This window comes from Streptopelia decaocto (assembly GCF_964273445.1).
Source record: "Streptopelia decaocto genome assembly, chromosome: 3".
NCBI classification, from domain to species: Eukaryota; Metazoa; Chordata; class Aves; order Columbiformes; family Columbidae; genus Streptopelia; species Streptopelia decaocto.
The window spans coordinates 120,880,031-120,906,168 of NC_138656.1; the positions used below are offsets into that span (position 1 = coordinate 120,880,031).

Here is a 26,138-nt window from a genome sequence, read left to right on the forward strand (position 1 = left end):
GACGGTGGCATTGACACCATGAGGAGACGGTGGCACTGACACCATGAGGAGACGGTGGCACTGACACCCTGAGGACACAATGGCAGGTTGTGTTTGGGAGACCTAATTTGCGAAGGCCACTGAGTGCGTTGCCACCGCCATGGTGCGCGGAGCCCCTGGCGCCAGAGCTGCTCACCAGATGTCCACACTGACTTTGCTACCCAGAGGCTCCTCAAACATGTGCAAGGAAAATGCTCGGCCTGCGGGCACCTGACCCACGAAGAATCCAAATGTTTCTGCCACAACAGCTTTTAACCCTTCCCCAAAACTGTAATTCAGTTTTGGATGCCCATTTTCAGAGACATCACACGTCAACTTACAAAGGATTAGGCTCTGAAGAAGTCAAGGTGAATTTAGCAAGCGATCGTCTTCAATATTTTTAGAAGACAGACATTAACAGGCTGAACGGGAAAAAATTACAGTATGCAGAACGGCTGACTTAAAAAAATACTCCCCAACTATTAATACTGCCGATGAGCTCATCTGCCCAGGGGAATGAGGCAGCGCAGCCCCTCTGGAGAGCGCTCCATCGCAGCCCTGTGCGCACAGTCCCCTCCAGAGCACACGCTCGGTCTGACGAGCGCGGCGCTGGGGCTGACAGCCGACGTGAATTCATCATCACCTGCAAGCGCAGACAAGCTCCGAATTCTCCTGGCACTCCGGGATGTGCCCGTGGCTGATCCGCAGCCCCGCGGCTGCCGCCGGGGTCGCTGCCGCCGGGGTTGCTGCTGCCACGGCTGCCGCTGCCATCTCGCCCCCCTGCTGCCATGTTCTGCTGCATCTGACTGCATCTTGTCTTTGACCAGAACCCCTCTGAGTAAGGACAATGCTTTCCCGTTCACTTTATGGAGCGGCTCTTGTCCAGTTCAAAGACCAGAGAGAATGAACGCATAATAATATTTCAGGCTGCGGTCATCAACTTTGAGCTCAACTCTAGCAGGGCTCTATGAAAAAAGTGACGGGCCCTCATCAGAAAGCCCAACCATAACGTATCCTACGGCTCAGGCCCAAACCCACCATGCTCTGAAGCAGACCCTCGCCACCACGGTGTTACCGGTGAGCCCAGCACCGCGGCACCGCAGCCACCAGAGCCCCTGCGCACGTCCCAGGCAGAGCTGGGGGAACGGAACCGGCACCCGAACACCAGGCGCTGAGCACCAGATCTCATACTCCTGTAAAGCCTTCCGAACCTGACGGGTTCTTGCTATTTGAACCAGAGCAGCAGCACATGAACCCAAAAACCCACTGACCACCCGCACCGACATGCAGAGCCAGTAGGAAATGACTCTTTGCACATTCCCTCTGTTTCTCACGGGGTATTTGTAAGGGTACGACAGCAACGAGGCGTCTCCGAGCAGCGACCGGGTGCTCCTGTGCGGGGAGGAGCACGTGCGGCGTTTCTGACTTACTTTGAGCAGCTTCATGAGCCCCTCCAGCTGCACCATCAGCTCCCTGCGGCTCTCCTGCAGCGCAGACATCCTCTGCTCCAGCTCGTCCTTCCTCTGCCTGCTCGGGTTACACGAAACAGAGAGTCAGAAAACGAACTGTGGATATTGCACAACCCCTCCAGGAAATCCACCGCAGGACCGCGTCTTGGGTTTTCATCAGTCGCCCCTGTTCCCAGAGCAAAGCACAGTACAATGACCATGACAACTATTGATGACAGTCGAGCTTTTCACTGAAAATCCCCAAAGCCACGCTCAGCACCTTGGCAGCATGACCCCCTTCTCAAAGCACTGCATTTGGACAAAAAAAGCCCATTTTTCCCTCCTTTTAAGACCCTGCTCAGTGTTAGCCCAAGGCATCCTGCAGAGCCGGCAGAGCGGCGCGGAGGAACCGCGGCAGGACAGACAGACAGACAGGACGGAGGAGAGAAGGCTGCAGGTGTCTGCAAAGGCAAAGCATCAGCTGTCCGGACGGGGACTCGGCAGCTCCTCTGTCCAGCAGCGGGACCGTCAGCTCTGACACACCTGCTGCTCCAGGACCAGCTCACCAGAGAGATAACGAGTGACCTTCCCTTTCTCAGCATCACAAACCCACTGTATTTCTAGATGCCCATCTCTGAGATATTTAAGGCAATGCGACTGCGCGGTTTTATTTTAAAGTGACAACAATAAAGAAGTGACTAATCTAAGGAGAAATTCAGACAAGCTGCCAACATGTCAGAAGTTCAGTAACTTCTATGATCTCAGAAATGCTGGGCCCTGGAAATCGCAAAGACCAACTAACCCAAACAGACTAGAAAGGCTCATTCATTCATCTACCGTTATTTTTGTGGACATAACGATGTATTAATGCAAAGTTAAAGGCACTACATATTATCAAATCCGGTGTGTGTGGCTTGTTTTCCTGGTGGTGCCGGTGGAAATCACAGACCACGGGCACACACCGCACCCCAAAACCGCTGAGCTACGAAACACCATTCACTTGTGCCTACGTGGTTCGGAAAGCACGGACGACTACACAGTCATTCACAGAATTCTTTTCCATTCCTTTTGTCAGCGACTGGCTAAAGGACCATCCTAGGCCACCAGTTCCTCTGTCTCTCCTTCTATCAGAAGCAGCAGCAAGCCTAATAATTCAGTCCTTCTGGAGAGGTTACCGGGTCCGCTGTGACAGCGAAACACAAGAGCTACGGCAGTGGCAAAAGCAGTTGAGAGAGGAAAGAAACATTAATAAAAGAGTGAAAGAATTCTGGGCTAAGCAGGAAGCCAAAGTGGGTAGCAACCTGGAAGACTCTTTACAAACAGCCTTCTGAACTACACAAACAGAATTAACTTTAAGAGACATTTTTAATTACTTCTAAACCCACTTTAAAAAATCCAGGCAGATTGCAATATGCTGTCAGTCTTGAGAATTGAGCTGTTTTAAAGAAGAGTTGCAGGTGGTTGGGGATGTGCAGATATTTCCCTTTCCCCAACAACACCTGCGTCCTGTGCTGAGCAGCCCCGAACCGAACACACACGAGCTTTAGATGCTTCTCTTACCGTAGGAGCCTGAGTTCGGCCAATAAAGTCGGGTTCTGCTGGGCTTTCTCCGGGGTGGGCTGAGAGGCTTGTTCGTGCTCCAGCCGCAGACGCTGGATCTCTTGGAGTATCTCCCTACAGAAATGACAGAGGGAAGATCAAGGAGGAACGAGGTCAATTCCTGCTCTTCACCACCGTTACAGCCCTTGGAGCACGTTCTGTCAGTCTCCAGCCTAAGCTCAGCAGTTTAGTCCAGGTCTGACTGGCACCAACTCAAACCCAAGACAGGTCGGTTAGCGCAGTCCTATAAAGTGCTGTAATACACACAGGAGATTTAGTACTTAACGAGAAGTAGGAAATCACTCCAGTGCCATAGGCGGGGAGCGTCTCCCAACCACTTCATGTGGAAAATGCTAAAGAGCTGCTGGAAGAGGAAGACGCTCCGTTGGCGGCACAGCCTGCGGTGCGCGGGCTGTCGGGGCTCCGCGCGGCACCGGCAGCACCCGCGGCCGTGCCGGCACCGCGGAGGGTCCCACTCGCATCCCAGGGGCTTGGGAACACGGGAAACAGCAGCGCGGAGAAACACAGAATCACAGAATGGACTGGGTTGGAAAAGACCTCAGAGATCATCGAGTCCAACCCTTGGTCCATCTCTAGTCCGTTTATTAGATCATGGCACTAAGTGCCATGTCCAATCTCAGTTTAAAAACCTCCATGGACGGTGAGTCCAGCACCTCCCTGGGCAGCCATTCCAATGCCTGACCACTCTCTCTGGAAAGAATTTCTTTCTAATATCCAGCCTAAATTTCCCCTGGCAGAGTTTAAGCCCATGGCCCCTTGTCCTATTGCTGATGCCTGGGAGAAGAGCCCAATCCCCCCCTGGCTAGAACTGCCCTTCAGGTAGTTCTAGAGAATGCTGAGCTCAGCTCTGAGCCTCCTCTTCTCCAGACTAAACAAGCCCAGCTCCCTCAGCCTCTCCCCATAGGGCTTGTGTTCCAGTCCCTTCCCCAGTCTTGTTGCTCTTCTCTGGACCCGCTCCAGCACTTCAATCTCTTTCCTGAACTGAGGGGCCCAGAACTGAACACAATACTCCAGGTGTGGCCTCCCGAGTGCAGAGCACAGGGGAAGGGTCACTGCCCTTGTCCTGCTGACCACGCTGGTTTGGATACAGGACAGGACACCATTGGCCTTCTTGGCCACCTGGGCACACTGTTGGCTCATGTGGAGCTTCCTGTCCATTAGTCCCCCAGGTCCCTTTCTGCCTGGCTGCTCTCCAGCCACTCTGTGCCCAGCCTGGAGGCTGCAGGGGGTTGTTGTGGCCAAAGTGCAGCACCCGGCACTTGGCCTTGTTGAGCTTCATCCCATTGGAATCAGCCCATTCTTCCAGTCTGTCCAGATCCCTCTGCAGAGCCCTCCTGCCTTCCAGCAGCTCCACACTCCCTCCCAACTTGGTGTCATCAGCAAATTTGCTGATGATGGTCTCAATCCCTTCATCTAAATTGTCAATAAAGATGTTAAATAGGACTGGACCCAACACCGACCCCTGGGGAACACCACTAGTGACTGGAACAGACACAGAGCGCGGAGGTTTCGCCAGAGGAAGGCGATGAGCCAGCAGCTGCGTTCCGTGCAGCCGGAGGCGAGGGAGCAGAGCACTGACAGCCAAGAACTCGCTCATTAAAGTGGAAATGAAAGCCTTCCGAGAGGGAAGATTATAATCTCTAATTCTCCCCCTCCTGCTCTTCCCTAAAACCGCTGAGCTGCTCCCTTGCAAGGTTTCACGCTCGCGCTGATTCAGATCTCCCTTATCGGTGATCTCGACGAATAATTTCAAATACCCGCAAAGTGTCTTGGTAGCGTATTGAAGCCGCACTGGTTCCCCGCTGCAAGGGCTGGGCTGTCCCCTGCTCTCCAGGAGCCGGTTCTCCTCCAAACTAACCGCAGGAAGTGTGTGTACCGAGGCGGTGCCAGCGGGGAGCTCTGCCGCACCGGCGGTTGAGCCGGGGCACCGGGAGCCACGAGCGCGGCGACAGGGCCACCGCGTCACCGGGCACCGCAGTGTCACCCGGGGCTGCAGCCCCTCCACGGCCCAACCTGCAGAGCAGCTCCCTCCCGGGACCTGCGCCAGAGACACAAGAACTCAAACCGCGGCTGCGGAAGCAGCAGGTGAGTGCACATGCCATATTGTGATAAAAACAGAGTGACCTCTTAATGGTCCCTGTGGAGCAACAGGAATCATCGAATCACAGGATGGTTTGGGTTGAAGGGACTGTTAAATATCCCCCAACCCCCCTGCCATAGCAGGGACATCTGCACCAGCTCAGGGTGCTCAGAGCCCCGTCCAGCCTGGCCTGGGATGTCTCAGGGATGGTTCAGCCACCACCTCTCTGGGAACCTGGGCCAGGCTCTCAGCACCCTCAGCACAAACAATTTCTGCATCATGTCCGGCCTGAATCTCCCTCCTTTAGTTTAAACCATCACCCCTTGTCCTGTCACTACAGGAGCAGAGGGGCAGGATCCCCCCAAACCGCTGCTCACGGTGCTGGGGATGCAGCCCAGGACACGGTGGTTTCTGGGCTGCCAGCGCACACCATCAGGTCACATCTAGAAGACAGAAACCTTCTCCTACAGCCCATCTATTTCTCCCAGGCCTCCCTGTTTCTTCAGATTTGTCTTCCAGCAAAAGGAAAAAAGAGGCTCATTCTTCTCGAGCTGTTTCCCAGCCCGGCCTTCACAGTATCACAGTATACCAGTATGTTTGGGATTGGAAGTGACCTCTAAAGCTCATCCAGTGCAATCCCCCCATGGAGCAGGAACACCCAGATGAGGTTACACAGGAAGGTGTCCAGGCGGGTTGGAATGTCTGCACAGAGGAGACTCCACAACCCCCTGGGCAGCCTGGGCCAGGCTCTGCCACCCTTACTGAGAAGAAGTTTTTTCTCAAATTTAAGTGAAACCTCTTGTGTTCCAGCTTGATCCCATTACCCCTTGTCCTATCATTTTTTGCCACCGAGAAGAGCCTGGCTCCATCCTCATGGCACTCACCCTTTATATATTTATAAACATTAATAAGGTCACCCCTCAGTCTCCTCTTCTCCAAACTAAAGAGCCCCAGCTCCCTCAGCCTTTCTTCATAAGGGAGATGCTCCACTCCCTTAATCATCTTTGTTCCCCTATACTGGACCCTCTCCAGCAGTTCCCTGTCCTTCTGGAACTGAGGGGCCCAGAACTGGACACAAGATTCCAGGTGTGGTCTCACCAGGGCGGAGTAGAGGGGAAGGAGGACCTCTCTCGATCTACTAACCACTAGGCCATCTACTAACCCTTCCCGCCTGCTCGCTGCACCGCAGCAGCCGATCCATGTCCCTGCTCCACCGGGACGGCTCATCGCGCTGCGAGCGGGTCGCTGGGCTCGCAGATGGCGGCACAGCAGAGCAAGGCGGCTCCGCGCCGGGGAAGATGGTTTGAAGAAGATCAGCGAAGAAGATCAACGTGCTCCCCGGGGACCGAGGGCACGGCAGCCGCGGCCGCGGAGCCGCCGGCTCCATGAGCCAGCCACACCTCGCAACGGGAGCTGCAAAAGCAATCCCATTACTGTCATACAACAGGTTAAAAACAAGACCGGAGGCTTTTCTCTCCGCAAATGTTTTTCCCAAAACAATCCTGATCAAAGCCGTTCTTACCTGTTCTTGTTTTCCAGCTCTGCTATCAGCTGCCTCTGCTGTTTGTTGGCATCGAAGCTGAAGCCCAGGTCTGCTGGTGGGCGAGGCTGGTGGAAGAGGAACAGAGACAATCAGACAGAACATCCATTACCTGTTACCGCAAACACCACGGCTTGGACGCGGCCCCGTATCTCCTGAACACCGCGGAACGGCACTTACAGCTATGGAAACCCGTGCAAACAGCTCCGCCGCGCTGCGGGATGAGCCCAGTGTGGTTTTACAGCTGGCCCGGCCCCACCTTGGGGTGGGCGGCTGCAGAAAGGGGGACCTGGTCATCGTCCTCACCCTCCACCCCAAGAACTTCAACTGCCTTTCTGTCAAAGGCCTTCAGAAAACACGGCACCGCACCCGTCTGTTCCTCCCTGGGGAGAGATGCACTCGTACCTTCACCAGAACGTCTTCTAGTGAAACATCAACCTTCCCATGTGCCAGCTTGGAAGAACTTGTAGCTTATGAACGGGGTTTTCAGACATTACTTTTAAACACGGTCACTGCCTCTGGAAAATAGAACTTTTCTCAAGCCCCCAAAAGAATCAACTGAGCTGAGATTGCTGAATAGACACGTTTTCCTAGTGAGTCCCAATCTATGTGACAATTGTATGACACTTTCCAGCACTACCACAAGGACCTGGCCCTTCGACGAGAATCTGCAGCTTTTGGGAGAAGCGGTTGGCAGCTGGGCTGGACGGTGAAGACTCCAGATATCTGAACCAAGAGGTGAGAGGGAGGAATCCAGGGTTCTGTGCTGGTTCGGTGCATTTCTCCAGGTGCACCCCAAGGCGCTGCTCTAGCGCAACTCAACACTGCGCTGGACCAGACGATCGCCAGAGGTCCCTTCCAACCCCAACCCTTGTGTGACAACCATCCTTCTGGCGGCCCAAGATCAAAAACCACGGAGTGTCCAGGACACGCAACGTGCAGCCTTGGGGTAAAACCTCAGATTAGAAAAACCAGACTGAAGACAACACGGGTATTTCGAGTGGCTGGGGCACAAGGAAATCCACCAGAGTCCTTAGGTCTTGGTGCTCAACTAAACCTGACGCGTCTCGGAAACTTTGCGCTCGTGTCCGAACGCACCGAGCTGGGTAAGGGCCGGGAGAGGCTGCCCGCACAGCTGGCACCGGCACCGCTGACACAGAACCAACCGCGACAGCCCAGCTTAACCCGGCGCCCGGGACAAACACAGACCAAACCATTGTCAATACCCAGAGGACAGGCTGGGAAACAGCCTACATGGAGCTCTACAGATGTGTGGACACAACACCCCTCCACCTCAGCAACGCTTTCCACAGCCTCCTGGGGGCTTTTACAGCCTTTCTTTTAGATTTAGAACCATTCCATATTTTCATTAATATCATGGGTCACAGAATCAAATATTTGCTTCTTACACCTGCAGAGCACACAGTGCCGAGCTCCTACTGCTCCACAGGACAAGGGAAAATATATAACATACCCAAATATAAAATTATTTGATAAATTGGAGAAATGGTTTGAAACAATAGGTTGCATCCTATTAAGATAACAAGCTGGGGAGCTTTCTCTCTCTGTTCAGATCTAGTTTGGAAACACATCGTCTTCTGGTTCCATCCACAGCTGGACCTTCCCCTGAGCACTGGCTCCTGTGCTATGGCCAACAGAACGTTCTCCTCCATTATCATCATCATCATTATCAAAACCATCATCATCCTCCTCCTTTTCCCACGTTAAAAAACCCCTAATTTTTCCTCTAAAATACCCTCAAAACGTCCTGTAACTCCTATTTCTATTAAATGTAAGATACCCGAGGTCTCTGCCATTCTCAGGCTTGTGGACTAAACACCCGGCGATTTGGATCAATCACCACCCATCTCTTCCGCTTCCATTCAGGTCACATTTCCCTTACCCTGTATCGCCCCCAGACCTGACTCCTCCTCTCTGTCCCACCGCCGCTCGAGCTCTTTGATCAGGTTTTCTCTATCGCTCTTCCTTTTTTCCCTTTTCTCATTCTTGTTACCAGTCTCCATTCCTATCGCTTTATAAACCTCCACAGACACGTGAGAAAAAACACATTATTTCATAGAAACTAATGGAATAACTGACCAACACATTCTCAGTAACAAAAAACTACAATTAACCAAGAACTCAGGTTTTTTCTCTCTCAGTTCCTTCATTGGCGGAAGAAGTCTTCATGTTGGTGTTGTATTTCTGGGTGGCTTTGCCGGTAGCTCAAGCGCTGTGCTTATCTCCAGCTGTTTCACAGCATCACAGTATGTTTGGGATTGGAAGGGGCCTCCCGCTCCCATAGCCTGGTTGTCTCACGCAGCACGACTGGGCGGCACTTGGCCAAAATCTGCCGTTCTGCCCCCAAACCAGAGCTGGGTTCCAAGCGCCCAGCGTGCCGGGAAGTCATCTGAGCAACCGAAAATGTCGCAGCGGTTCCTCTGCTCACAGGATCAGTCGGTATAACACCGCGACGTCCCGGTGAAGGGTTTTCCACTGGACACCGGATCTGGGAAGCTCCGTCGCAACGTTTCTCAAGCCCAGACGGTCCGTTGCATGGAGTTCAGCCAGCCCCGGCGCATCCTCTGCAGAGATCGCAGCTGCCCTTTGCTCCTCCGAAAAGATCCAGTTTCACGGGTGAGGGGAAATATTGCTCAGGGTAAAAGGGTTGTGGAGAATGACTGAGAAGCCGGTGGACACGGTGTGGGACCTGTTCCTGATCTAAGGCTTTCAAATTAAATTCATATGAGTATTGTGTTACCTCTTATGGAGGTGAGTGTTTCAAATGTATCTTCTAAATGCGACTATTAGCAGATAACGATAAAGTACGAGGCGTCATTCCAATGTACAGACGCCACGCTGGGCTTCATGTTGGATGCTGGTAGGACTGACCATATTTCTGCAGAGACCGAGCTGCTCTGAACACCAGGAAGGAATAATCTGATTGTAGCCGCTGCTCTGGTGTCTGCCCAGACTCATCACACCAAAGGCACCGTCACCGCCTGCACAAGGGCCCTGGGTGTACGGCACAGCATCGCGATGGCAAGCGCTGTTCTCCTCGTAAATGCAGGAGACAGAATCCAGTAGAGCGTTTGCACGCTGCTGTTCACTTCGCTGAGAGGTGCCTGTCCTCACCGCGACCCGTGGCTCTCAAAACCTCTGTAATTAAACCAACCAACCCATTCACTTCCCAGTCAGCACGCTCGGTGTGTGCTCCACCTCACCGGGCGGGTATGAACCGCTTGTCTCGCAGGATTCATCCCCATGGTTCGTGTCCCAGGTTCAGCAGCACCAGGGCCACGGCCCTTCCTGCTCCGCTCCCGCAAAGGTCTGAGCGCAGACAGCGCGAGCCCCGACCACCTCCAACATCACCCTCAACACCCCCGCAGACCCCAAACCGCATCTTCACACCTGCATGAGAACGTGAACAGAATTCACAGCATTTTGTCCGCTGGGCTGTCCTTGTCAGCAGGGACGCGGTACCCGAGGAGGACAACCGTCCTATACGATCTTTGCTTGGCCCTACTGGATGCAGTTCCCAGTTTTCTGAAATAACATAGCACGACTAAACCCCCAAACATCACAGAAACCATTAGAGTTTATCCAGGGTAAAAGGGTTTTGAAGTACAGTAGAGCTGGAAAAGGAAAAGGGCTTTTCGACACAGTGAACTGCATCATAAGTCTCTTGTTTTAGACCAAACAGCAGCCAGACCAAAGCTGAAGCTTATTGAGCTGAGGACTAATAATTTAAAAGCTAAATTGTTGAAGTTGAAAAGCGCAGTGGAGTGTGCAGTGGTTCAGACCAGCCCAGCGCAAGCACCCGCCCCCCCAGCAGGAAAATTCTTAAGACCATGATCATAAAATCTGCTTAAAATCCTTACTATCACATAGGAGCAGTAGAGCTAGCACTGTTCTTGAGTTTTCCTATGAGCAAGCCAGTAAAAGTGAGAGATCCATTTCTGGAACCTCCCCTCAGGCTGCTGTTTGTAATAAGGAGCATTCAGACCTACCTGCAGTATATATATTTTTGAGTGATACCCTGTTTTCCCCAAAATAAGACCTACCCCAAAAATAAGCCCTAGCGTGATTTTTCAGGATGCTTGAAATATAAGCCCTACTCCAAAAATAAGCCCTAGTTACCGTTCATAAAAAAGGGAACTTAAACAGTGTCCAGGCAGGTATATACGTAAAAAAAGTAATACGTTTTGGAGCAAAAATTAATATAAGACCCTGTTTTATTTTCAGGGAAACAGGGTAGCAGAGGATTTAACAACAGTTTAATCAAGCCACAAGAAGCCAGATTTGCAAGGAGTTCACTCCTCCATCCCCCTGATTTGGAACAAACTGCCAAAGAACAGTAAAACCTGCACTTAACGGGCATCAGGCGCCGGGTTGTGGGTTCACGGAGCCCACGGAGCCACGGGACGGCTGGCCCAGCACCCACCGGACCAGCACCGTGGCACCACCCTTGGTGAGCAGCAAAGAGGATACAGGCAACAGTTGGTCATATAACTGGCGTAACCAGGAGAAGAAATGATCCAAGAAACAAGCTGCAGAGGTACCTTGCAAAGGGAATCTGGTTTAATTGTTCTTTCTCTATTAAAAAGAAAAACCTAATGCCTAAGAGAAAAGTTACATCAAGGGAGTATTACCAGTGTTATTTAGGTTGCAGGTATGGTTGCTTTAGTGGGATGAGATGATGAGAGGCTTTTAGCAGCGCTTGATGTTGAGGGAAGCAGAGCAACCACACAGTTCTCAAAAAGTAGCAACGTGGGCAAGAACCTAATTATCGTAACTCATCCACATAACTCAACCTAATTACCCAGTCATCCATAATTGACTATTATCTCGTGTTTATGAGGTGCTCGTGCCTTTGCTCGCAGCGAGGCTGCACAGGTCAGCACATCCTGCCACGGATGGTCCCCATGGGCCTCTGCTCCCCACGCGGGGCTCTTCTCCTCCAGCTCCTCTCCCATCTGCTCTCCCAAAGCTCCTTTCTCCCCATTTTGTGCTCTCAGCACGTTCCTGGGTTCCTGCAGACAGGCCTGGGCAGGCTGATTGTACGAGTGCTGTGTGAGCCAGACAAAAGGGCCGAGGGGGAGCAGGTGGGAGAGGAGATGAAGGAGGAATTGGATTGGAGAAAGGGAGCTGCTGTGTAGCACATCTGTAGAGATGGTTTGGGTTGAAGGGACCATTAAAGCTCCCCCAGTCCCCCTGCCATGAGCAGGGACATCTGCACCAGCTCAGGCTGCTCAGAGCCCCGTCCAGCCTGGCCTGGGATGTCTCCAGGGATGGTTCAGCCACCCCCTCTCTGGCCAACCTGGCCCAGGCTCTCACCACCCTCAGCACAAACAATTTCTGCATCATGTCCGGCCTGAATCTCCCTCCTTTAGTTTAAACCCATCACCCCTTGTCCTGTCACAACAGGCCCTGCTCAAAAGTCTGTCCCCATCTTTCTTATGAGCCCCCTTTAAGTCCAGAAAGGCCGTATTGGTAAGACAGGGCCTAGGGTTGCTTTATATTAATACATATGGTGGTGTAGACATATGTTCACCTAGAATACATGTAACCAGCCCTTCCCTTAAAAGTTTGCGGTCACCTTATGTGCAGGATGAGCAATACTGAAGTAACAGGGTGATGGTGTGTGGAAGGGATTTTGTAAGGGGCAGCGGGGAAGGGGCCGGGACACCCCACATCACCCTCGGTCCTGGTCTGTGTCAGAATGATGGGGCTTGGTAGGAAACACCTGATTTTTGTCCTTACCACAGACTGATAATCTGAACAGATCAGCAGAGGGAGACAAACCGATGAAGCTGTGATCTTGAAAGATGTGATTTAAACGAAGTTTGGCTCGCTTTCCAAGAATTTCTTCACTTTATTCACGCAGCCACCTCCTGCTTCTCTCTCCTTGGCTTCCCAGCCGGCCGGGCCGGTGGAGCCGCCACAGCCGCGCCAACGCTCAGCACGAGCGAGCGGCGGCCGAGCACGGCCCCTGCACGGCACTCGGCAAAAGGGCTTCATCTTCTGAAGAAAACCCGAGCAGCCCAGGCAGGGCTTGTTTGAGCCAACCCAGAGCAAGCTGCTCCCCGGCAGCGCAGCATCGTGCCGTCCCGCGCCATCACCACTGCGCCGGCCCACGCCATCGGCATCGTGCTGTCCCACTCCATCGGCAGTGCTCCATCCCACGTTATCAGCACTGCTCCATCCCACGCCATTGGCATCGCTCTGTCCCACGTCATCGGCATCGCTCTGTCCCACTCCATCGGCAGCGCTCCATCCCACGTCATCAGCACTGCTCCATCCCACGCCATCGGCATCGCTCCATCCCACGCCATCGGCATCGCTCCATCCCACTCCATCGGCATCGCTCCATCCCACTCCATCGGCATCGCTCCATCCCACGTCATCAGCATTGCTCCATCCCACGCCATTGGCATCACTCTGTCCCACGTCATCGGCATCGCTCCATCCCACGCCATCAGCACTGCTCCATCCCACGCCATCGCTCTGTCCCACGTCAGCAGCATCATTCCATCCCACGTCATCAGTATCATTCCATCCCACTCCATCGGCATCGCTCCGTCCCACGTCATCAGCATCACTCCATCCCACGTCATCGGCATCGCTCCATCCCACGCCATCGGCATCATGCCGTCCCACGTCATCAGCATCACACCATGGGCATCCCTCCACCCCACGCCATCAGCATCACTCCATCCCACACCATTGGCATCACTCCATCCCATGCCATCGGCATCGTGCCATCCCACACCATCGACATTGTGCCGTCCCACATCATCACCGCGCCATCAGCATCACGCCGTCCTACACCACTGGCACCGTGCCATCCCACATCATTGGCACCACACCATCGCACGCCATCGGCATTGCGCCGTCCCACGCCATCGGCACGGCCTGCCCTGCTGAGAAACTCGCACACAGGGAGTGACAAATGGTGCCTTCTCCTTTCTTCTCCTCCTTCCCCATTTATTTTTCTTCTTTAAGAAGAAACAGACATAAAGAATTGACTCCGAGATCTGCCTCAAATTATTCTGTCCCAGTATGACATCAAGCTACGGCATTTCCCCTAAAACTGTTAATGGAACGCATTTGCATTCCTATGGCGAGTGAGCTGCTCAGAGCACCAAGCTGCAGAGGCAGTTTCACCAGTGCAGCTCATCTGAGCAAACGCAGAAGCTGCTGGGCTGAGTCGCAGCCATCGCCACACGGTCCAGCGTGCGACTCCAGCAGCGACCCCGCCAGCCGCTTCACAGAACACGGGCTGAGGCTGCGGCGGTGCCAGCGCTCTGTGTCGGTGAGCACGTTCAAAAACAAAGCACATCATGGCTGAGCGGTAGGGCTGGAGAGGACTTCAACAACTCTGTTCACATCAACCTCTCCGAGTGTTCCCAGCAGATCCTGGTCTATCTTGGGTTTAAAATCTCCACTGACAAATACTCCAGAACTCCATCCTGGTGGCTTGTTTCCATTAAGGTCCAGGTTCATCCAAAAACACGGATGGGAAGGACCCACCGGAGGTTTCTGGTCCATGTGCTGCTCGAGGCAGGACCAGCTCACCGCAGGCTGCTCTAGAGCTGGTCGGGCTGAGCTCGGAGTGTCTCCAAGGAGGAAGATTCCAGATCTTCTCTGGACAACAATCTATCGTGGTGCAGAAGTTCTTCTTACTATAGAGTTGGCAGTTCCCCTATTGCAGCTCCTGTTTCTGCCGCTCTCGCCGCTCACCGTGTCCCTGGGCCGGGCCACCCCGGGCAGCCCTGGCTGATGCACCAAGTCCCCGTGCTCCTCCGCCGTGCCCCTTCCACTCCTCACTGCTCCTTGGTACGTCTCGCTCCTCAAAACCTCTTGTCGCTTCCCCAGTTCGATTCTTAATTTTGCTGGTACTGAAAATCTTTTTTGCAGAGACTTCAGCATCCCTTGCAAAGTGCTCTTCATGTTCTTCTCCCACCTCTGAATTTCCTGTTAACATTTAACCATCCACATCTACAGGCTTTGCTTTTTCTTTCCGTTTGGGCAAGCTCTCCGTTTCTTGATCACCATCCTTTCCCGGGACATCCCCCTCAGCTTTCTTACTGATCCATGACAAGAGTTCTTTGTCCGTTTTTGTTTTCTTTTTCAGCTTTGACGCACAGGTTTCCTGAGCTCGTAACACAGGGTTTTTAACGCCCTTCAGGCTGCTCACAGGCGTCCTGCTTTTTGGACGAGTCCTTTGAGGGTTCTTTCTAATAGTTTCATTCTCACGTAGTTCGGAGTCCCTGCACACGGTTACTGAGCGCTCGTCCTGCCGCTGAAGGTACGTGCACGACGGTCGCTACCGCTCCAACTCGTCCTCCAACTCGTCCATTCCCTCGCCTGCACATCCTACCCTACCGTTCCTCTGCAGCTCACAGCCATACACTCAACAATCAGCTTTCTCTTACTGGATCTCTGAGATGTTCATTATATTGGGGTTGTCATTTGGTACTCCCCATTTTAATGCCATATGGGAAGAACTCGTTTTGTTTTGTTTCGAGTTTCCCAGCCTCTAATTCACTCCCGTCTCTGTTTTAACACTCTAAGAAGAGGATAAAAAGGACAGTGGCTGATAAATCTCAGCTATTTCATTACCCACAGGGAGCTGTCCCAGAGTCCAGAGGGACATGGGATGTGGGATGAGGGACGTGGATGAGGGATGCATAGGGGAAAGGGAGCTGGGGTCCTGGGGACAGCAGGGTGACCATGAGCCAGCACTGGGCCCTTGTGGCCAGGAAGCCAATGGGACCTGGGGTGGGTTAGAAGGGGGTGGTCAGTAGGTCAGAGAGGTTCTCCTGCCCCTCTGCTCTGCCCTGGGGAGACCACACCTGGAATCTTGTGTCCAGTTGTGGCCCCTCAGTTCCAGCAGGACAGGGAACTGCTGGAGAGAGTCCAGCGCAGGGCAACAAAGATGCTGGAGGGAGTGGAGCATCTCCCGTGTGAGGAAAGGCTGAGGGAGCTGGGGCTCTGGAGCTGGACAAGAGGAGACTGAGGGGGGACTCATTCCTGGGGATCAATATGGAAAGGGGGAGTGTCAGGAGGATGGAGCCAGGCTCTTCTGGTGACAACCAGGGACAGGACAAGGGGCAATGGGTGCAAACTGGAACACAGGAGGTTCCACTGGAAGAGGAGAAGCAACTTGTTGGGGTGAGGGTGGCAGAGCCTGGCCCAGGCTGCCCAGGGGGTTGTGGAGTCTCCTTCTCTGCAGACATTCCAACCCCCTGGACACCTTCCTGTGTAACCTCATCTGGGTGTTCCTGCTCCATGGGGGGATTGCACTGGATGAGCTTTCCAGGGCCCTTCAACCCCTGACACTCTGGGGTTCTGTGATGCGGGATGAGGGAGGAGGAATGCGGGAGGAGGGATGAATGATGAGGGATGCGGGATGCAGGATTAGGAATGCTCCTCCACTGAGCTGCAATGGCCACTGTGGACACTGGTCACACCAAGTGCTGCCTGTGGGGGAGATCTTGGAGCAAGAAAGAACTAGAACCCGTCATGACGCAGTGTGTTTGGAAGAGGGCTTTTCAACTCGGATTGCTCCAGAACATGAACAACACCCCATTTCAGCTGATTAGTACTGGTCTGTGAATAAGCAGTGGAGGCAGGCAATAACCTTTCGATTCCATGCTGCCGAGCGCTGGTCGCAGTGGGAACACACGCTGCCACGCTTTGTCCTCCCGGCCACGCTCCGGCCCCGCAGCCCCGCGACGCAGCGGGGGGCACAGCGAGCGGTCACTTGCCAAAGGGCTCTGCAGAGCCTCAGTGAACTCTGAACGCTGCTTTCTTCACATCCAATAAGATGCTTCATCTTCGACCGCTTTCAGAACCACGAAGTGCCCGCAAACAGGTCGAGGTGATTTACAGATTTTTAAACCATCGGGTTCTTTCAGGACCGATATTGTGACTCTCTAGTTTTTGTGACACTTCTTTATTACTACCAGAAGTCGTAAGTAAGGACTTCTTCCAGAGAGAACATGATTCAGCACTTAACAACTGTAATTTTCTGTGAAGATGACACAGAAAAGCCCTGCTTGCTGAGCTAAACCTGAAAGGTGCACTGCGTTGCTTTAGCATTTCAACGTGGCCACAGTTGTAGTGAACTGAATGGCTCCAGCAATGCCAGCACAGCCTTTGACGGAGAACACGGCAGCTGACAGGCAAACACCTTGAAAAAGCGTAACTCTTCTTTAGTAAAGCTTTACAAAAGGGAAATGCCCCTATGACAAAGTGGCATCGGCTGAGCACACGCTGAAGGGGTGACAGGGAGGCACGAGCCGCCGCGCTGCAGAGGACGTGCAGCGTCGGAGAACCAGGGGATCGCTTCGGCTGGAGGAGACGACAGACAGACAGACAGAGCAGGGGCTGGGGTCTGTCACGCTGCTCCTCGGCAGCATCCCGGTGGAAGTGCCGTAACCCGCAGGCGCAGCGGCGCAGCTCCACGCCGGCCCTGCAGCCCGCTGTGCTGCGGCACGGGGGGCGCAGCACACGCGGGCGCCTCCCGCCCGCCACACCGCAGCCATGCTCCCGAACCTCGGTGAATTCTGGACTGCCATCACCCCTATTGCAGTTTCCTGTTAAAGCAGCCTTCGTTTTATACCAATTAAAAATCGGTTGGGTGTTTCTTTTGGTTTCTTCAATGATAAGAGACTGCAAACACAAATAACACCTTCCCAAACGCAAATAACACCTTCCCAAACACAAATAACACCTTCCTTTCTATCATGCTCATTCCCTCTGGAATAAATACATTCCGTAACGTTTGCTCCATGATTTGTTTTCCTCAGACATTTACTTGTTTATCTCTTCCCTAGACTAAGCAGGACTAATCTGCTTATTCTCCCGTCTCCTCTGACCTCATTTCTGACAATTTGTGCTCGTTTCCCCCTCTCCCGCCGCCCGAGAACGAGGCGTTTCTACCGCACACGAGGCGAGCGTGCTGCTTTCGCATCGGCTGGCTGAACAAACGCCATGGTTTCGGGCGGCTGTGGGCGCCCGGGTGCTCAGCGCGGCCCGTGAAGGCGCAGGAGGTGACTTACGGCGTTCCCCGCCTCGGCGGCCAGGCGCGCGGCGTAGCGGGCGATCAGCCGGTGCTCCTCGTCCAGCCGGCCCGGGCTGTCCAGGACGCTGCGGAGAAACCGAGACACCCGTCAGCGCCCGCCACACACACCGCGCCCGGCCCGCGGCCACGGGGAGCACCGCAACCGTCCCGCGGCCACGGGGAACACCGCGCCCGTCCCGCGGCCACGGGGAGCACCGCGCCCGTCCCGCGGCCACGGGGAACACCGCACCCGTCCCGCGGCCACGGGGAACACCGCGCCCGTCCCGCGGCCACGGGGAACACCGCAACCGTCCCGCGGCCACGGGGAGCACCGCAACCGTCCCGCGGCCACGGGGACCACTGCACCCGTCCCACGGCCACGGGGAACACCGCAACCGTCCCGCGGCCACGGGGAACACCGCGTCTGGCAAACACACAGGGAGGCGAAGCAGGAGTCAGGCTGGGAACGGTCTAGATCCTTGTAAAGAGAGAGGGATGCGAAACAGAACTGGAAACGATCTAGACCATCCCCGGCTTCGCTCCTCTGCTCTCCAGACTTTCCACCCGGTAGCATTTCCTCCAGGATTCGCAAACTCTGGTTTTAAATCATTAAAATGATTTGCTTTCAGCAATGCATGCATAAACATCATTAGGATAAATTTACTTTGTTTCTAAGGAGCTTTTCTGCAAATGTTTTCGGTTGATGCGGGGTAAGTTCAAGAGGGGTGAGTATGCTGAGTGGTGAAGCAGAAAAGGCCTCAGGAGATGCAGGACGAGTGTCCAAGTGAGGAGGCTTCCAGGAGGAAGAGCAGGGGAGCCGCGCTGACCTGAGCGAACCGCCCGTCACTGGACACCACTGCATGAGTGAACCGCCTGTCACTGGACACCACTGCATGAGTGAACCGCCTGTCCCTGGACACCACTGCATGAGCGAACCGCCCGTCACTGGACACCACTGCATGAGCGAACCGCCCGTCACTGGACACCACTGCATGAGTGAACCGCCCGTCACTGGACACCACTGCATGAGTGAACCGCCCGTCACTGGACACCACTGCATGAGTGAACCGCCCACCGACCGTCACTGGACACCACTGCACACCGCGGCTGGGGTCAGCCTGCCAACACCCACCGAACACACCGGACACAGCTGGGGACACGGCTGCACGGCCTCCTGCTGCTGCAGAACACGGCTGAAGGCATCGGAAACACCCGCGGGCAGTGACAGCACCACGGACAGACTGGAAACACCCGCGGGCAGCGACAGCACCGCGGACGGTCTGGAAACACCCGCGGGCAGCGGCAGCACCGCGGACGGACTGGAAACACCCGCGGGCAGGGACAGCACCGCGGACGGACTGGAAACACCCGCGGGCAGTGACAGCACCGCGGACGGACTGGAAACACCCGCGGGCAGCGACAGCACCAAGCACGGACTGGAAACACCCGCGGGCAGCGACAGCACCGCGGACGGACTGGAAACACCCGCGGTTAGTGACAGCACCACAGACGGACTGGAAACACCCGCGGTTAGTGACAGCACCACAGACGGACTGGAAACACCCACGGTCAGTGACAGCACCGCGGACGGTCTGGAAACACCCGCGGGCAGCGACAGCACCGCGGACGGACTGGAAACACCCGCGGGCAGCGGTAGCACCGCAGACGGACAGAAGGGCCGTGGAACACTGAGGAAGGAAAAGCGAAGCAGCGATGGCAGAGGCGGCAGATCCCCCAGAGCGGGAGGTGAAACGGCACCTGTGTCCTGCTCGGCTTCACAGCATCGTCCCCCGCTCCCATGAACCCACACTGGCCACCAGTGAGTGCCCGGGGTGCTGAATCACTGCGTTCACAAATAAACGCCTTTTCAACTATGAACACTTAGGGGGAACGCTCACGTGCAGCTGGGGTTAAGTGAAAGCAGCCAGCGTTAAGCTGAGACCAGCTCGGTTGGGGGCAGGGTGACCCTGGCACCAGGAGCCAGCAGGAGAAGCCAAAGGAAAGCACAGCACTCAAATCCACGTCCAACCCCAGCGCTCGGTGCTGCTCCTCGTCCGCCGCTGCACGGGGGTTCTGCTCACACCCCCTTTCAGTGGGTTTATAAACCAAACCGTCACCCGCCAAAAACAACCACGTTGTCTCTAAGCTTCATTTCACAATTTGTGTCCATTGTTTAAATGTCACAGGTTTCTGTTTACCTCATTTAAAGAACCATGTTTACCTTATGTAAAGAACCAAACCCACATTGCGCACGGTATGTTGATTTAAAAACGTAGATCTAACTCCTTTTTTGTAACGCCAAATGGGACACCTTGATCTCTCTGAAGACTCTGAGTGTGCCGCACAATGTGCTTGGGATGGACAGCAACACTGGGCTGGATTTAGTACACGTACAACTAGAGTTTACACAGGTGGGGCTGCGATGGGGACAAATTGCGTTATTGTAATTAGTCTGCTGGGTAATAACCTGGAGATGCTCAGCTCAGCAGTTATGTCAGTCAGTTATGAATGCTGAGCTTAAAATACGTAACAAACACCCGCCCAAGTAATAAAGCTCAGCTCCTCAGCTCCAGGAGCCTTCCAGCGGTACGCGGTGCACCCTGCGCTCTCTGCTGTGGCACGGCCTCCACAATGCCCACTTTCTACTGCTTGTTGAAAAGCACTTCACCCATTGGACTTGTTACCACAATAACACAGCGGGCAAAAAAAGAAACACGTATTATTGCAAGATGAACGAAGTGCACTGAGCTCTGTTTGCTGCGCACCTTATGTAGCATGGATGGATTTTTTGGTTGGACACCCTGCATTGCAATCTGTTGTACGCTCCTCAAGCTGCACTCCCTTGTACCTCAGACCCCTGTGATTACAGTAACTGAGTGAAGGCGAGAGTCCGAAATGTCTTGGTTTTTCTTGTCTGTGGACATTCCTATGGGTTTTCAGCTCAGAGCAGGTGACAGCAGGCAGCGCTGATTCCCCGCCACGCAGGACACCCAACTTTCCCCAGAGATGCAGCCAGCCAACGCTCCTCAGCCATCCCGCAGCGGAACACGCGTTTCTGCGTGACAGAGTGAGGAAACAGGACTCCAAAAGTGTTATGCGGGGGCTGAGAACAGGGCTGAGCAGGGGCTGCGCACACAGCTGCAGCCCCCGCGCCCCCTTCCCTCCGCCCCGCTCGGCCCCGCAGCGCAGGACTTAACGAGGGCCAAAGCAGGAGGGGGAACCTGGCGGCTGCGCCCGGCCTGGGGGGAGAGCCGCCTGGGGGCAACGCTCCCTGCCTACACACAGGAAACAACAACGCGCACAGATACTGCAGCTGAGATCAAAGAAATGAGCGCTTCAAAGCATTCGCGTCTTTGGAAAGGCACAGACGGAAAGAGTCGCATCGAGCGGGACATGCTGAGGGGACTGAAAGAGTCTGGTTGTTTAGTCCGAGTGACAAAGACGGTGATGGGAGGGGACATCGGTCCGAGATTGTGTCTGGGGAAGAGAATAGGGAGGAAGAAGAATTAGGAGAAAGAATAAGACAACGAGGAGAAAGAAGAGCAGTCGGCGGTACAGGACAGCACTGGGCACAGGGACCGGCGGCCAAGAGCTGGCTGTGAAAAGACTGAAGGTGGAAATTAGTTTCCTGCTGGTGAAAGATGAGATTGGAGGATGAGAAAAGTTCTCTAAGTGATGTTAGTCAGTTCCTGTACGGGATTCTGTAACACAGCGCGTGCGATCGGGGGGACGGACACAAACCGATCCCTTCCTCCCCGATGGTGCGCGCAGACATGTTGGTGCATTCTCAGGAGACCGTGGAGGGTGCCAGAGCCGTTTCCCTGCGAGTACCTGGGGCTGGGCCGTCCCCGCGCCCCCCGGGTGCCGCGCTGGAGCCGGGCGACGTGCGCGGAGATCAGGGCGTGCTCGTCCGCTGCGGCGTCCGGGCTGCGCGCAGACCTGCGGGTGGGCGAGAGAGAGCACACGGGGTCACTGCACCTGCAAATGGGCAACAGAGAGCACACGGGGCCACTGCACCTGAGAGAGCACACGGGGCCACTGCACCTGCAAATGGGCAACAGAGAGCACACGGGGCCACTGCACCTGAGAGAGCACACGGGGTCACTCGACGCAGCAATAATGGACCTAACAGCTACAAATCAGAACCAGCAGAGGAGGAATTGGAAACAGAAATGTGTCACAGGATCCCAGAATGTCAGGGGTTGGAAGGGCCCTGGAAAGCTCATCCAGTGCAATCCCCCCATGGAGCAGGAACACCCAGCTGAGGTTCCACAGGAAGGTGTCCAGGGGTTGGAATGTCTGCACAGAAGGAGACTCCACAACCCCCTGGGCAGCCTGGGCCAGGCTCTGCCACCCTCACCCCAACAAGCTCCTTCTCATATTCAAGTGGAACCTCCTGTGTGTCAGCTGCTGCAGTTAAACACACGGATTAGAACTTGGGTACCTGTGCACGGAATGGGTCCAGCTGGGGATCCCTGAGCCCGCTGTGCCCCGAGAGACACCCCAAAGGGACCCCAGAAACATCCCCAAAGGGACCATAGAGACAGCCCAAAGGGACCACAGAGACAGCCCAAAGGGATCATAGAGACACCCGAAAGGGATCACAGAGACAGCCCAAAGGGACCACAGAGACACCCCAAAGGGACCATAGAGACAGCCCAAAGGGATCAGAGAGACACCCAAAAGGGACCACAGAGACAGCCCAAAGGGATCATAGAGACAGCCCAAAGGGATCAGAGAGACACCCCCAAAGGGATCAGAGAGTCACCCAAAAGGGGCCACAGAGACACCCCAAAGGGACCATAGAGACACCCCCAAAAGGGATCACAGAGACACCCCCAAAGGGACCACAGAGACACCCCAAAGGGACCACAGAGACAGCCCAAAGGGACCATAGAGACATCCCCAAAGGGACCAGAGAGACAGCCCAAAGGGACCAGAGAGACACCCCCAAAGGACCCCAAACTGCTCTGAAATACCCCATACCACTCCAAAATACCCCAAACGACTCCAAAGTACCTCAAGCCACTCTGAAATACCCCTAACCGCTCCAAAGGACCCCAATCCGCTCCGAAATCCCCCAAACCGCACTGGGGTGCAGCTTTGTTGCCATGTCTCAGATCAGAACCGAAAGCGGTTCAGTTCAGATCCCATCCCTGCTCTTGCTCTCATTATCCATCTCCAGCAAACGAAACCCCGAGCGAAGTGACGACCCGCTGACGGCAGCGGTCGGTACCGTGACCATCCTCTGACACGGGTTCACTCAACGCCGCCGCGGGTTTATTTTCTGTGGGCTCATCAAAACGACGCTACTACAGTTTTGAATATTTCTATGTGCGATGGGGCACGAGGAGACAGAACCAGCGGGACATGCCAAGTCCCCACACCAGATCAGAGCTCGTTACCTAGAAAATGGTTCTTGAACATGTATCGCTATTTTAGCATAACATACATTTCTTCCTAAAATACAAGTGCACAAGAAGTCCCGCTGTTCCTCCCATGTCAGGTATTCACGCGGCTCTTTCAGTTTCTAACCCCCAGTTAATTCCTCTCCACACGTCCAGGAAGTATTTGTTTCAGGGGCTGTTAGTACATGGCATTTATTGCTTTCAGCACCAATAGACTGATACTAGCAAAACAGAACCCACATCTTTTAGACACACAAGCTCTTCTCTGCTCTGTTACGTGCAGCAACATGCCAGAGAAATCCGCCAGGAGCAGAACGAGACCTTATAAACCAGGCAAAACGGAATTAGGCGCGTCAGCCCCTCCGGGCAAGGAGCAGCCTTTGGAAGAACAGAGAGACGCGACAGCGCTGCGGCGCACAGCAATTCCCAAGCACCGGCAGGTGCTGAGAGCGGCGCTGGAGCTTTGGAGCAACCGCAACTGAGCTTCCAAACCCTATTCCACCGTAACTCAACACAGACGCTCCTTGGAAAGGAAAAGCGCAGCAGAAACGGCCACGGTTCTCACTCCAAACGGGAACAGCATCCTGGGTTTGGAAACAAAGCAGGAGTTGGATGAGGCGCACATGCACCTGAGCACCCTCCCCAGCACGGCTCTGACGTCCGTTCCCGTCGTGGGCGCTGTGTCTGCCATCACACACCGGTGTTGGCTCATCCAGGAGAACATCTAAGCACAGATGACCTGCAAAGGTCCTTCCAACCCGAACTATTCCATGATTTTGTGGCTCAGTGATGCCCTGTGGGCTGCACTGTCGTACCACAAAAAATGTGTAGGTGCGTGTGCTGCCTTCCTGGAGCAGAAGATGTACTAACCTATAGAGGCTCCCGGAGGCCATCCTGGTCTGCACAGCTCATGTAACCATGAGCTCTGTGGTTCAAAAGCAGCATTAACTGGTACTGGGTGTCACAGTGATGCTGGTCAGACGTGGGGCTGTGCAGCATCATCCCCAGCCCCGGAATGCCCGCTCCCCATTCAGACATGTAGGAGTTAAGTGATAATCACAGAACCCCAGAGTGCCAGGGTTGGAGGCCCCTGGGAAGCTCATCCAGTGCAATCCCCCCATGGAGCAGGAACGCCCAGATGAGGTTCCACAGGAAGGTGTCCAGGGGTTGGAATGTCTGCACAGAAGGAGACTCCACAACCCCCTGGGCAGCCTGGGCCAGGCTCTGCCACCCTCACCCCAACAAGTTGCTTCTCCTCTTTCAGTGGAACCTCCTGTGTTCCCATTTGCACCCATTGCCCCTTGTCCTGTCCCTGGTTGTCACCAGAAGAGCCTGGCTCCATCCTCCTGACACTCCCCCTTTCCATCTTGATCCCCAGCAATGAGTCCCCCCTCAGTCTCCTCTTGTCCAGCTCCAGAGCCCCAGCTCCCTCAGCCTTTCCTCCCACGGGAGATGCTCCACTCCCTCCAGCATCTTGGTGGCTGCGCTGGACTCTCTCCAGCAGTTCCCTGTCCTGCTGGAACTGAGGGGCCACAACTGGACACAAGATTCCAGGTGTGGTCTCCCCAGGGCAGAGCAGAGGGGCAGGAGAACCTCTCTGACCTACTGACCACCCCCTTCTAACCCACCCCAGGTCCCATTGGCTTCCTGGCCACAAGGGCCCAGTGCTGGCTCATGGTCACCCTGCTGTCCCCAGGACAGCGATGCCAACATGGACCTTTAACTCCCGCTTCCAAAGGTCTTGTCTTTCACTGAATTCAGCTCCTCTGGGAAAGGCTGAGACGAGCAGTCCTGGGCTCCCCAGTACAGAAGGACGAGGAACAAGGGGGAGTCACTGGTTCCCAGCTCAGCACCGCAGACAGGAACAGAATTACCATCTTGTCTGCACACCCGTATCTCAAGGCCCGGTGTCGATGCCACCGCTGCTCTGGACTCGCCGTGTGATGCCCCACAGCCAGGAGAAGGGAAGTCACCGCTGCGGGACGGTTGTCCCGGCCGCCCTGGACACGGCGCTGCTCTCCATGCAAACCTGCAGCATCGTCCCTTCTTGTGGGAACTGCGTCGATTTGCATCCTGCTCCTAATCCACTGCAGTTCCCAGGATACCCTTCAGCAACAGGCCCATCAGTTGGTCATTCTCTATGTCTTGTCCATACATTTCTTATTCTGCCACTCAACAATGTCTCTATTAATTCCATTGGTTTGATCTCCAGGACCACTCTGAATTAGCGTCTTGTCCTCTGCAGAACCCCAGCACGTCCCTGGCACCGATAGTTCTGTACCCGCGTTCCCTGTTCCACCCTGGAGCTGCCGGGGAACAAAGCGAGTGCGGCTGAGCCAGGAGCGGAGCCCGTGGGATCCCACCTGCCACCCGCTCCCTCCGGGGAGGAAAACATTGATGGTTCTTTCTCTGACTGTAGTTTGTCAACTGGTGTTGCTCCCACGTAACAGTAGTGTCAGCCCGTCCACATCTGCCTCCTTTATTTATGAAAACACCATATGGGATGGTGTCAAAAGCTTGATGAGTCAAGAGATGTAAAATTAGTGCTTCCCGTCCCGTCTCCATCCTTCCACACGACTCGTTCCCCACATGGCTCCGCCAGCTATTTTTACCCCCTGCCCCTCTCCGTGGGCACGGACTGATGGTTTTACAATGTGTTCAGGAACCTGACGGTGTCCCCTTGGCTTTCAGACACGTGTATCAGTGAAAATACCTTCTTCACACAGCCGGAGCAGGGGCGGCCATGTCCTGCCTTGGCGCCACGATCCCCTCCCGCTCCTCTCTCCCTTCCCTGTTCTCCGTAATTAACCCACACCAGGCTCAGTTCCTTGTCCATACAGAAAGACGGGGACGGGGACGCTCCGGGCGGTCCTGCACAGATCCATCCACAGCTGGATTTGCACCTCTCTGCGACTCCCTTGAACATGAGCTCTGGGCAAGACCCTTGTTCAAA

At 54.7% G+C, this 26,138-nt stretch overlaps 1 protein-coding gene across 8 annotated transcripts in view; it reads right to left on the bottom strand.

Moving 5' to 3' along the window:
* DTNB (dystrobrevin beta) overlaps positions 1–26,138 on the bottom strand; it is a 171,105-nt gene that overhangs the window by 68,707 nt on the left and 76,260 nt on the right. For 6 of the 8 annotated variants that reach the window (XM_082047692.1, XM_082047691.1, XM_082047693.1 and 3 more), the window contains exons 12-16: positions 21,609–21,716; positions 17,776–17,863; positions 6,689–6,774; positions 3,027–3,140; positions 1,449–1,545 (exon numbers count right to left, since the gene is read on the bottom strand). In XM_082047692.1, the coding sequence (XP_081903818.1) occupies positions 1,449–1,545; positions 3,027–3,140; positions 6,689–6,774; positions 17,776–17,863; positions 21,609–21,716 (493 nt within the window). The remainder of the gene's footprint in view (positions 1–1,448; positions 1,546–3,026; positions 3,141–6,688; positions 6,775–17,775; positions 17,864–21,608; positions 21,717–26,138) is intronic. The other 2 variants (XM_082047694.1, XM_082047697.1) reach the window with 1 other exon arrangement.